General features: G+C 45.8%; 1 protein-coding gene across 1 annotated transcript in view; it reads left to right on the top strand.

The window, feature by feature from the left end:
* LOC135900144 (phospholipid-transporting ATPase ABCA3-like) overlaps positions 1-8966 on the top strand; it is a 168209-nt gene extending 159243 nt beyond the window's left edge. The window contains exon 19 of the mRNA XM_065429583.2: positions 8528-8966. Coding sequence (XP_065285655.1) covers positions 8528-8833 — 306 coding nt within the window. The 3' untranslated portion in view covers positions 8834-8966. The remainder of the gene's footprint in view (positions 1-8527) is intronic.
* The last annotated feature ends 3819 nt before the right edge of the window (positions 8967-12785 follow it).

Below are 12785 nucleotides of genomic sequence, written 5' to 3' on the forward strand. Positions count from 1 at the left end.
CACCTGAAGTGCAGATTGAGTTTGTTGCGATAGTTATTGCATAGACACCGCAGGCACACTGTCGTCGTCGACGTTGGCGTCACATCGCCATCGCCGTGATGTGCCGTAAAGACCTTTTGTTCCAATTGGGTATGGCTCAGCGAATGTGAACCATGTTGGCCCGCGAAGCCCAGTCACCGAAGAAGCAGGCCAAGCATGCCTAGTAGTAACAAACTCGCGTCTTTTTGATTCCTCGAACGCGACTACTGCGCCCACTTATATCCTGCCCACTAGGCATGGCGCAGCAGTAGCACTAAAACGGCAGCACTGCTTGGGGGCGCTGCATTTCAGCAACATTGACATTGTATCACCTTTCATAGCGAGCAGAATGCACACCGCGCACTATGGCCGCCACACACTTGACACCATTGAACGCCTTCTGAATCACGAGAAAGCAGGCTAGAGTCGGTGCTCGCCACTCCATTAACGTTCCGCCGAGCGCGAGAGTTGCTTAGTAATATTTACTGAAAATGTAGAATAGCAGAAGGAATACGCCTTCTGTCATGAACTGCAAGAACAGTGAGGTAGACTTGAATGTATGGTATGAGACTTCCGCCTCAGCTACCCAAGGAGTGCCCGTGTTTACCACGGTATGTCATGAACACCTCCCACCTCCCACAAGCTCACAGAGCACAAGCTCTTTCGCAAGCGCTGAATAGGCAATTAGAGGCAATTACAGCCAGGCTAAAAGCACCTGCAGCAATAAAACAGCAATAATGCCACCGCTGGCACAGGATATCATGCCATGTTTAACTCGGACTAGCATGCAATCAGGGCTATGTATTATCAACGCAAGCGTGGGTTACATATTCGAGCAACTTCACCTTCGATAACAGCCGAATGAAACATGGTATAATAGGTGGATACCGCAGTTTTTCTCTTTGCACCGGGAATCAAACAGCAAGTGATCGATCGCTCGGCCGCTTCCAACATCTTTTGTGCACACGCGCATTCGAATACGCGTAAATATACGCTGTAAGTAATCCGAAAATCATTCCCAAGGTATGTCACCAGCACTGGCACCAAGAAATGTGCGGTCGGAGCAGGTCGCAAGCAGGCTTTCCAGTGCGCGCACACAGACTTTTATCGAACGAAGTTGTTACATATACAGCTAACAACAAGCGCACGACCGTAATAGCTCTACAAAAACCATGAAAACACTTAAACGATGAAATAAAATATCCGGCTGCTTCATTCGTCGCTACAGTAAGACCACGGTGCAGACAGAACATGCAAATGAGCTTACTCTGCCTCTGGCGAAAAAAATGCTGACCAGAACCGCGTCTGCGGCAACCGAGACCATTGCAAACAAATGAGCGAGTGTCTATGAGAAGGCACTGAATGGTTGTCACTGTCACGTCAGCAAAGATGACGGCACCCGTAGGTATGGTTCTATAAAATGTATTTACAACCCTATTGCAAAAACCAGCGCCACTGGGACCCAGTGCGCCGGATTATGGGCCCAGTGCAGCGCGCTGGACGCTGGGGCGCTGGGAAGGCGCGGCACTGGCTACTCGTGCGAAAAACAGCTCTAGCGCGTTAAATATGCGGTGCCTGGACACCGTATATATATTTTTTTGAATACAGAAAGCAAGGAAGAGCGCTTTAGTGCAATAAAAAAAGAAAAAAAAATTGCTCCGACAAGGATTCGAACGCCCGACCTACGGATCTCAAGCCCATCACTTTACCACTACGCCACGCCATTTTTTTTTCTTTATTGCCTTTTCAGAAACGCAAACAAAAAGATCAATTACACGACATGTACATATTCTAAAAACACCAGCCACAGCTCGGCCAGTGTAAGGTGTTTAGAAGGGCTTCACAGAAGCCAATTGGTCTAGTACAGGAAGCCATTCCGGGGGTTCACATAGTGCTCTGAACAAGTCGCGTGTGTATATAATGCTCTCAACAAAATAGTGTCTTGCTGAGTGAGCCTGTATATGACAATGTCTGATGTCCATTCTCGGCATCCATACGCCATGCATGCAAAGCAGCATTAGCATATCACTCGGCGCTTCCCCTGTTTCTGCACGTGGAAGAAACCGGATTCCAAAAGGGCTTATCGGCAATTCTTTTTTAAGTGTTCTTTGTAGGCCGTCCCATCACACGGAAATTCGCGGATAATTTGCCATGTCAAAGCCGAGAAGCAGTTTGTTTCGCAGAGCTCCGTCTCGTACAGACATGGTTGATGCGCTATCACCCAGCAACTAAAACTCACGCCTGTACCAGAAATAAAAAGTGGCTGTCCGTATTCAGCAGCATGCTTGGAAGTGCCACACCATCGATTTTCACTTGCGATTGCTATTTTAACTACCCACGCCGAGATCGCTCCCCACCGAAGCTTTGGCCTAGCGTATCCGCCGAACCGATCCTCTGGAAGTGTCTAGGCGCAGGAATCAAGGAATCTAACAAGGATAAATCACTCTATATGTCAGCTTTCGCATCGATGTTCTTAAATAAACATTTTTTTCATGTCTACAGTGCCAGCACAAGAAGCGATGACCGCAGATGTGACGCGTCATAAACACAGGTATGTGTGCTATCGCCGAAGGCTCCCAGCACTAGTCCGCGCTTCTCTGACGAAGATCTATGACTAGCCAGGCGTCTTGACTGAAAGGCATCACTGTACTAAGCAAACGGTGCATATCGGTGCAGTAACAGGCCATACACCATCCCGGGTCGGCGGTTCATTTAGGACTTTTTTTCAAAGTTAAAACAGCACTCGCAAGTGAAAATCGATGGTGTGGCACTGCCAAGGATACTGCTGAATACGGACAGCAACCTTTTCTTTCTGGTACAGGCGTGAGTTTTAGTTGCTGAGCGATAGCGCATCAACTATGTCTGTACGAGACGTAGCTCTGCGAAACAAACTGCTTCTCGGCTTTGACATGGCAAATTATCCGCGAATTTCCGTGTGAAAGAAAAAAAAAAGTGGCGTGGCGTAGTGGTAAAGTGACGGGCTTGGGATCGGTAGGTCGGTCGTTCGAATCCTTGTCAGAGCAATTTTATTTTTTACGTTTCTTTTTCTTTTTTTATTGCACTAAAGCGCTCTTCCTTGCTTTCTGTATTCAAAAAAATATATACGGTGTCCAGGCACCGCATATTTAACGCGCTAGAGCTGTTTTTCGCACGAGTAGCCAGTGCCGCGCCTTCCCAGCGCCTTCCCAGCGCCCCAGCGTCCAGCGCGCTGCACTGGGCCCATAATCCGGCGCACTGGGTCCCAGTGGCGCTGGTTTTTGCAATAGGGAATGCAAGAGCAACAACATCGTGGCCGCGCGCTGTATGCTGTGGGTGCGAGTGGAAGTGTCTGAGGGTGAGGCAAGAAGGATCGTGGCTCTACCTGGCGTGCGCAAGGGGGGAAGGCGGGAAGGAAGCATCGCGCCGTGTTCCATTGGCGGTGGCTGCTTGTGGCGCAGCTGAGCGCGGTCACGCGGGTGATACCTTGAAATAGATCTGCAGGGGGTACATAAAAAAATTAAATTATGCATGGGGTTTCACGCGTAAAAACCACTTTCTGATTATGAGGCACGCCGTAGTGGAGGACTCCGGAAATTTCGACCACCTGGGGTTCTTTAACGTGCACATAAATCTAAGCACGCGTGTGTTTTCGCCCCCATCGAAATGTGGCCATGGCCGCGATTCGATCCCGCGACCTCGTGCTGAGCAGCCCAACACCATAGCCACTGAGCAACCACGGTGGGTGAGGGGGTACAGAGTCTAGGCGTGCCAAGGGTTGATGGCTTCGTGTGTGTGGTCTCTTTGCCGCTTAGTTTGCGTGGAAGCGAAAGGCAGCACGAAGGCCAGTTCGCTCGCCGCTGCTGCCGCTCTTACTCATGCCAACGTTTTGACAGCGAGTATCCGTGGTCATCGGTTGAGAAGTGTTCCTTTTTGCCTGCGCGCGCGTAACACCATGCTTGTTAATTTAGTTAGTAAACGAATGTTTACAAGTTAACAGGGCCGATAAAGACACTATCCTTAGTCTACATAGCTGTTTATTATTTTACTATCCCAATCGATGCCTTTCGCGCGAAACTATGACATCTTCCCCAGAAATGCTTAACACTGGAACAACTCAGGCTTAAATATTGAAAGCTATGCAGAGTTGAAGGAGTCTACTGCTCTTTGAAGGAAGACCCGTGTATGTCGATCAAGATTGAAGAAGAGTTGTACAATAATTTGGCGTGTTACCATTTGTACTGTATTTTGCTCGAAACGTGAATACTTCCTTTATTGTTTATTTACGGCAGACACTGTATTTTACTCTGAACCACGTTTTCAGTTGGCGCGAACATAGTAAATGCGCAAATAAGAGGGGACTGCCTGCAAAACCTTCCATCGCGGTTCTAATCATCTAGTGAGTTGTTATAGTCAGTTGTAGACACCTTAACTAGGTATTAAAGAAAGTGTGAGACAATTCTTTTTTATTAGTTACCTTGCTACTACTGTCTATGCCCACCGCAACAGCCGCTAAGGAAGAGCGTTCTTTAGTATTGTTACTACGTCTGCGTGTTATTTGCTGCATATACTTAACGAATACCCGGACAGTAGACACAGCAAATAGAAGTTGCGTGGTTAAGCGGAAGAATTAGTTCGACGTAAGTCCGACGTCCGTACTCCAATATATCTGTAAAATACAGAAATGCTGTAATGCCACAACCGCTGCACCTACGTTAAGAAACTGCTTTAATTTCGAGAAAATGAAGTTACTCTTAGCAACTCTAGCAAGCAGAACTTTAATTTAGGACGTCTAATATTCTATGAAAATTGCAAAAATTGGGCACGAAACGAAATAGAAGCACGAACTTTAAAAATTATTCTCTCTGTACCAAAAGCAGATATCGTGGTTCTGTGAATTACATGTGGTAGAATATCAGAAGCAAGCGAACTTTGAATACGTATTTGACGCTTACCTGGAATTGTGTTTACGAGGGTTTTGCAACAGAATAACTCTGCTCAGAATAATCAGCGGTATATTACAAAGTGCATATTGTCACGTTGTCAAAACGGTGAAGAATCCGAACGTGACCACAATGGTGGGTCACAAAGACTAACACTTTATTGGGCTAACCTGTGCCCGCAGAGACAGGTCACACTCAGGCAAATGACAGGGATGAGAACACGCGTCGATCGCCCAAATCTGATCGGCGGCTTAGGCACTTCGGCAGTTTACATTTTGGATCAATGAACCTTCCATCGTAATCCGATGTGTTCGCTATTTCGAGTTCCGGACGCACTCTATTACTGAAGGATCGGCAACAACATAAGCAACAGATCAAAGCAGCAAGAGCCTCTGAGAAACTTCACATAGAAGAAGGCCCGCCTTGCACATAGCGATTACTTTTGACATTTGTCAGCAGGTGAAACGGCGGCGAACTGACAAAGACAAAGAGTATTCCTGTATGTACTCATCACTCTTGTACATTTTAGATGGATTATTGGTGCATCTTACAAAGTTATATTTTTTGTGGTTGTGCTAGAGAAGTGATGAACTTGATATTCGGCCTTTCTGAAACTTTCAATTAACAGAAAATTTCTAAGGACAAATTGGTGGCACATAATGAAATTCACTTGGTCTAGTTACAGGATTCTAGCATTTTCTTCTCAATGTAACAACATAATTAGAAAGGGCGCATTTTAGCCAAAAATAAGATTTCCTCATACATTTAGATACAAAGCTTTCCTTTGAGATCGGCAGCCGAATGCATTAAAGGCAATGAATAGTTAACGTAGCGAAAGAATGATTATATGGACGAGCTGGTACATTTCGAACTTAAATATAGTAGCAGCACAAGCAAGACGCTATCACAGAAAGACTACCACAGAAAGTAAGAGGCTATCAGCAGAAAGACTATCAGAGCTTCGTCTATTTCCTTCTGTTGGTCCTCTGATCTAGGCTGCAAGTATTGAGCCATCTTGGTTTACTTAGAAACGAAACTACTCCCTTCGTCAATTCGCGAAGCACCTCCGCATGAAGAAGACATCAGTGGAGGAGGAGGAAAAACTTCATTTGCTCTAATTGGTTAGAAATTAGCGGTGGCAGATGTGGTCGGCCGTCTTCACAGTCTTATTCCCCACCGGCGCAGGGTCGACGCCCCTATTCCAGGGCACCACTGAGGGTGGCTACTCGGTGAGCGTGCCTTACTAGTCCATGCTGGACTTTCGGGTCGCTGCTGGAGAGCATCCTCTCCCACGGCTCCGCACTCGGGTCTTTTATTTGAAGGAATTGTTGATTCTGAACGCATCCCCATGTAATGTGATATAAGGTGGGCTTGGCGCCACATCAGGGGCAAATGTCTCTAGACTGGGTGGGAAACATCTTGCTTAGTTTGTTTAGATTTGGGTATGTTCCTGTTTGCAGCCTCCTCCAAGAGGTTGCTTCATGCTGATTTAGGCTGTTGTGGGGTGGAGGGCATTTGATTCAGACCCCCTTATAGTAATTCAGAATGTCTGAGTAGCTTTGGTTGACTGGTATGGGTTCCTCAGGGTCGGTGATTGTGGCCGCTCGGTTTGTGTGCTCTCGAGCTGCCTTGTCCGCCCTTAGGTTCCCTTCTATTCCAGCGTGTCCCCGTACCCAGAAAATTGTATGCCTGACTTTGTTGTTAGCCCAGCAGGAGCGAAGGATGTGAAGCGCTCTGCGTCCTATTCTGCCGTTCATGTAATTACGACACGTAGCTTGCGAGTCGGTGAGTATTGTTAAAGACCTTTCGGATCGGCAGCCCTCCACTGCCGCTAGAGCTACGGCTATTTCCTCAGCTTCCGTTACCGAGCAGTCCTTCATTGACGCGCTGCTGATCTCTTTGTAGTCCTGGCTTATTACTATCTCAGCTGTCTTTACTGTGTTTGTGCCTCTTTGCTTGGCGTATACTGCAGCATATGTATATATTGTTGTGTTTTTTTGGCCAGGTACTTTTCGACGTATTTCGCCCTTGCATCCCTTCGCGCCGTGTAGAGGTTTGGGTCCCAAGCCTTCTACTAGTGTAATTTCGAACACCTCTGTGAATTAATAAATTTCCAATGTTTCCTGCACAAGTAATACGAATACGACTTATTAGCTGCTGCCATACCGCCTCACAGAATATCCAACATAAAAAGTTGTGTCGAGCCTCTATTTCAGCTTTGTAATAGAAATGTGTCACCAAACTTCCTCAAGCAACATAAATATTTAAATCACAGATTTTAGTTAAATACGCAGCATTAGAAGAAAAAATGAATATTGCCTACTGCCTTTTCGTGTACTGGCGAGTGCTGGCAACATAGAGTCCAAACTCCTCTCGCTTTAAGTTTCTGCCTCTTATAACTAGTATGAAACAACCTGCTTTCGGTAAGCTGTTCTCAGAGCAAACGTCCAAGCATAATGTCGACTTGACCGTTCTTCTAGTGCTGATGCTACTGCCGGACATTTCCGTAACAAATGCGACATTGGGTGATTTAGTACTTACAGCTGTTGGTTTCGCCGGGGAAGGATGGAAAAGGTGAAAGGCGGAGAAGTTAAACAGATTAAGCGATATTGATCTTGTCGGTGTAAAGTCAAAGTAAACGTTGTAGAATGTGTATACGCTGCGAGCAGCTGTTCATACTTGTCACACCACAGCGGATATTTCTCAAATCTGTTAGTTGGATTTACCTTCCTATTTTTTTTCATGATTTGATTATTAACCTCACGTGCCGCTACATGGTTTGGAACCACGCATGAAGAGTTTTCAACGCTCTGTGCCGTGCTCTGTCGGCCGGCAGTAAACACGGCAAGGTTTTAAAAAATACATTATTAAGCCATTTTTATTACTTTTGACACAGGGAAACAATGGAGAAAGTTATTTGAAAAGGACGCCAGAAGCGTACTTAGCATGCCGAATTAAAGAGAGCAAACGGAACCACTGTGGCAGGCATACGTTCGCCGCCCAGGCTCTAGCGGACGACATGCGCGCACATCGGCTCGCACCTCCAGTGTAGGTCACAACACCCGTCGTACACGTTCCGGAAACGCTTGGATTTGATGAGTATGGAAGCATCGACCGGTCAGCAGTCGAGATAAGCAAGAGAGGTTTAGAGGGTTGGTGGGGAAAAAGGAGGCGGGAGATCGATCCGTTACAGGCACAGGTAGCGACACAAGGTAGATAGAGAAGTTTGGATGAAGTTCGAAACGATTCGGACGATGTATACGAAAAATACTAGAACGAAAAGCGTGTATAGCATACACGCATAACTCAAGCAGACTAGGTATTTGTCGCCGCCTCGCTTCAAAGGGCACGCCTATAAATCGTCATCGTAGGTGGCGCTCGGGGCTGGTAAGTCAGACGGCCAACATGACAAAGCTATTCGCTAAGAAACGGTGCTGCGTAAGCAAAGACGGAAGAAAGAAAAAAGAGCTCGCAACAGTACAGTGGGGTACTTTCGTGTTCTTTTATTTCGATAGTTTCTGCTTTGCGCGGATCACACCTGAACACCTGCAGAGCGCCCAAGAATAGCATGCCTGCGCTTCTCGATGCAGACGTACGTGCGATTACGCGTCATGGACGACTCGGTCAACTGGGAGGCGCTGGTCGACGCCCTCGAGGGCCTGCGGCGCTCGCTAGGCCTGTCCTGTTGCCGGGTGCGGGTCACCACTGTGCTGCAGTGCGCCTTCTACCGCCGCCTGGTGGAGGCACCGTCGACTCCTTTGCCCTCGCTTGTCATGTCGCCCGCCTCGCCCGTGCGGCGCGTGGCCGCTGCCGGAGGTGCCGGGGACCTGTACGCTGGCCCGCGGCCACGGTCGGCATACCCCAGTCGCTACGCATACCCGGTGGGCAAGAAATAAAACTGACACTTGGTGTTTCCGCAGTCACTGGCGACTAAACGTCAATACAAGAAAGAAGCTGGTTTCTTTATAGCGTGAGTGGTACACTCTAAGCATAGCAACCTTTATAAAGCGTGACATCTTCATATTTAATAAATACATAATATGACATTTATCCTGAGCCTGTCTTTTTCTTCTGCAGGACTGAGGTCCTTTTTAGGTACTACCTCTCTTGCTCTCGTTTTCGAGTGGCATCTCAAACCAAAAACAAACAGAAATCGCGCTGATGTGCTAGTAGGGCCATAGCTGACCATGATAAAGGGGTCATACTAGTCTAGGCCCAAGAAAAGCAGAAAGGTCCAGAGCTCACCCTCACTAGAACAAGAATTGGCGTCCTTGGGTCTGCATTTGGCAGCTAGCTCCTTCGTGAGCCCTGTTATTTAAAATATAACTGAAACGTTCGGCCCTAAATAATTCAAACAGCAGGGAAGGCTAGAAAGATTTTGCTATTTGACTGTAGTATCCTTTTTAGAAGGGCAACTTGCACTGTATACCACGGTACGTTTCAAGCAAAACCATGGCAGCGAATGAAGGGCCAACCATCTCCGACTCTCTCTCTCTCCCTCCCCTCTCTCTCTCCCTCTCTCTCTCTCTCTCTCTCTCTCTCTCTCTCTCTATATATATATATATATATATATATATATATATATATATATATATATATATATATATATAAGAGTTGGTTTATGTACCCAACAGTGTCGCTTGGAGGATCGACCTTTTTCAAGGGATACCGTAATTTCTCACTACAGCCTCCTTATACATTTATCTAAAAAATGACGCAGAGAGAAAGAAAAAAGGCAGAAAACACTGCAAAATGCATGAGGGAGACAGCCAAGAGTCAGAGAGATAACTAGTTCGTAACGCGGTTATTCACGGCGCAATTATCGCTACTCTCTTCATTGGTAGCGTAGAGGTTGTTGACACTGTCCCCGTTAAGCGTGCTTTTACATTATCGGCGAACACGCAAGCCTTATTCTGGTGTCCTGACCAAATTGAGTGGAATGCGCAAAATAAAGAAAGAACAAGAAATGAAAGAAAGCCCGTGAGTAAAGAGCTCACTCGTTAGTAACAGGTTTATTCGTGGTGAATTCGCGAGGTCATTCTCCTGGTCCTATCCTCGTCACAGCTTGAACAACCATGGTTCAAAACATTCAATCAGGCTGCAAACATTAAGGTAAACAACGCTGCAAGGTCTGCAACCATGTGGCTTCAACCTGCCGTGCTAAGTCTACTTGCTCTGATTTTACACTGAAAATTAAGGAACATCTAAATTGTGACAGTAGCAATGTGGTCCACATGCTCGAATGTAAAGTATGTGACCAACAGTATTTAAGCAAGACGAACTAAATAACTACGGAGATAACGCCCACGCGCTACCACATCTCGAATTTTCAAAATAAAGTACTCTGCCAGAGCATTTATTTGACAAAATACATGCCCCCCCCTTCTCCAGTCAAGCTTCCTTTCTTCTCTTGAAAGGGAACAAAGCGAGTCATTTTTAATCCACAAATGGAGAATAGTCACGCACGGCATAAATGAGCGCATGGGAAACTTCCCGTTTCTTAGTTCATAAGTTAGAGCAACTAAACCATAAGTCAATCACCGCATATCCAAACCGAATACATGAGGGATGCTGAAATAATGCCCACTTCTCCACTGGGATAGTGGACTGACCCTTCCACATTACTATACCTGCTTTCATTCTTTTTCGCAACATTATTAGTATTATGACTATATTTACACCATTTTTCTCTTTTCCACCTGGCATTTTCTAGCGCGTTTCTTGTTTTTTCCTTTCACTTTTCTGCCGCAACCAGTTTTCAGTACTCCTCTGAACTGACTCTGCCCCTGCCACCGTTCTATTTTTTTTTGCTTTTGTATTATTCTTTTATTATTTTAACACTTTTAATACTTACTTTCATCATTCTTTTACTCATTCTGCTCCTTGTTTCCTGAGAAATGTGACGTCAATCGGAGCATTTGTTGACGTGATTTTACTTATGCGGCGTAGGCCATTTTTCGTCACTGCGCAGTTTGGCCAAGGTCACCGCTAAGGGCACTGCCACCGTAGGCACACAAGCTTTTCGCCTTGAAACATTTTTGTCCAACTGTGAGGATGGCCTCTCTATGCTTGCTGCGCTCCTCCGGGTGAATACCAGCAGATCCGCTGGTCGCCGTTGGGGGCACCTCTTCTTTCTTTAGAGGCAACCGTACTTAATCAATGCATCAAGATATTCTCGCATGAAGTTTCGTGGGATATCGCTTGCCTCATAGCGCCAAGGTTGGTTAGGTGTGCCTTTTGAACTGATGATCACGTTTGCCTACGCTTGCTGAAGAGCTCTGTTGAAGCGATCTACAGGCCCGTCCCTTATGCTTTCCTTTGATGGTGCGCAGTGCAGACGTTTCAGGCATAATGCTTGCGACTGTTAAGAGATTTCGCACGATACAGAGCCAACTAATTGTAAGCTTTGTTTCCTGCGGACTTTTCTAAGCGATGCGCGGACTTCTGGAGTATATATTAACGAGGAATCCGTTGTTTTCTGCAGCCTTTTTTGTTTTAAGTGGCTCTTTTTCTAATTTTAGGAGTTTGATGCAAAGAAATACTTGAATAACTTCATTACAACAGCACTGAGCCATGGCGGCTATTTGTTGAGATTGCGTTCGTGACATACAAATTTCAAAGCGAAACGTTCTTTGCTAACCCTCCCGGACTTTTCTGACCCCGCCTGCTGGCAGGGTTCACTTGCCGAATAGCTTGCACGCAGGACCGCCCTAGTGTCTTTCTGTTACATCGTAAGTCGGACACTACGCTTGACGCAGGCGAGGCAGACACACGCTTAGAAGCTGGAAGAATGGGCGTTTATTTTCAGTGCATGTCAGAATATAAAGACAGGTTAGGGAATGAGGGGAAGGGAAACGAAGTAAGGAAACATAAGATAGGCAACCAGATTGGCACGTGTAGCTGTAGACTTCAGCTGAGAAATGATAAGAAGAACACTGCAGTTATAACACTTTCTTACCCATATTGTGTGATTGGTGGAACCACTTCGTGCTTATAACAGATGATACCTAAATATCTTCCTTACGAGAAATACACGTTAAAAACAGGACAATTCCTTTAGCTTTAGGAAGCAAACCTGATCTTTTCTGCGCCTACTTTCCTACCGCTAAGGCCACAATCGCCCGTGTACATCAATCGTGCCAACGCCAGCTCCCTCTTTGAGAAAATAGTCACGTGTTGCTGTAGCTGCTGCTGCTGATGATGATTATTATTTTCATATTATCGGCACATGTCCACATGGGGAGATCGGCCATGCCGCGAGGGGTGAAGTTAAAATGTTGACAGGCGATTCGAGCTGTTTAAAGTCGATAACAGACGAATTTTTCCTGAGTGAGGTGGGGTGAGATAAGGGAGGAGTCAGTGTGCGTGGCACAATATCACGTGTCATCTCTCGCGTGAGAGGAATAGGGCGAGCGTGGGACTATTAAATTTTTTGACAATACTATCTTCAGCCTCGGCCAAGATATTGCAGCGTAATGACGCGTTAATTTGAAATAACACACTAGTTTTCACATGCAATATATATATATATATATATATATATATATATATATATATATATATATATATATGTGTGTGTGTGTGTGTGTGTGTGTGTGTGTGTGTGTGTGTGTGTTTGTGTGTTTGTAAGGTATTCTTCTAGCTGCGCAAAATTTTTTAAAATTACCATAATTACTTTAATTGTTTTATTTACATTACGCAACATATTTTAAATTACGAATCGTAGCCGGTGAGTTCAAAGGCTCAACCACAACTGCACCAGTTACGAGATCTCATTTTTCAAAGTGTCCGACAAATTGCAATGGCATTCCAGTTAATTTTGTGCCTCAAAGCATAAAAGAGCGTTTT

The sequence above is a fragment of the Dermacentor albipictus genome, chromosome 4, assembly GCF_038994185.2.
Source record: "Dermacentor albipictus isolate Rhodes 1998 colony chromosome 4, USDA_Dalb.pri_finalv2, whole genome shotgun sequence".
Lineage (NCBI taxonomy): Eukaryota > Metazoa > Arthropoda > Arachnida > Ixodida > Ixodidae > Dermacentor > Dermacentor albipictus.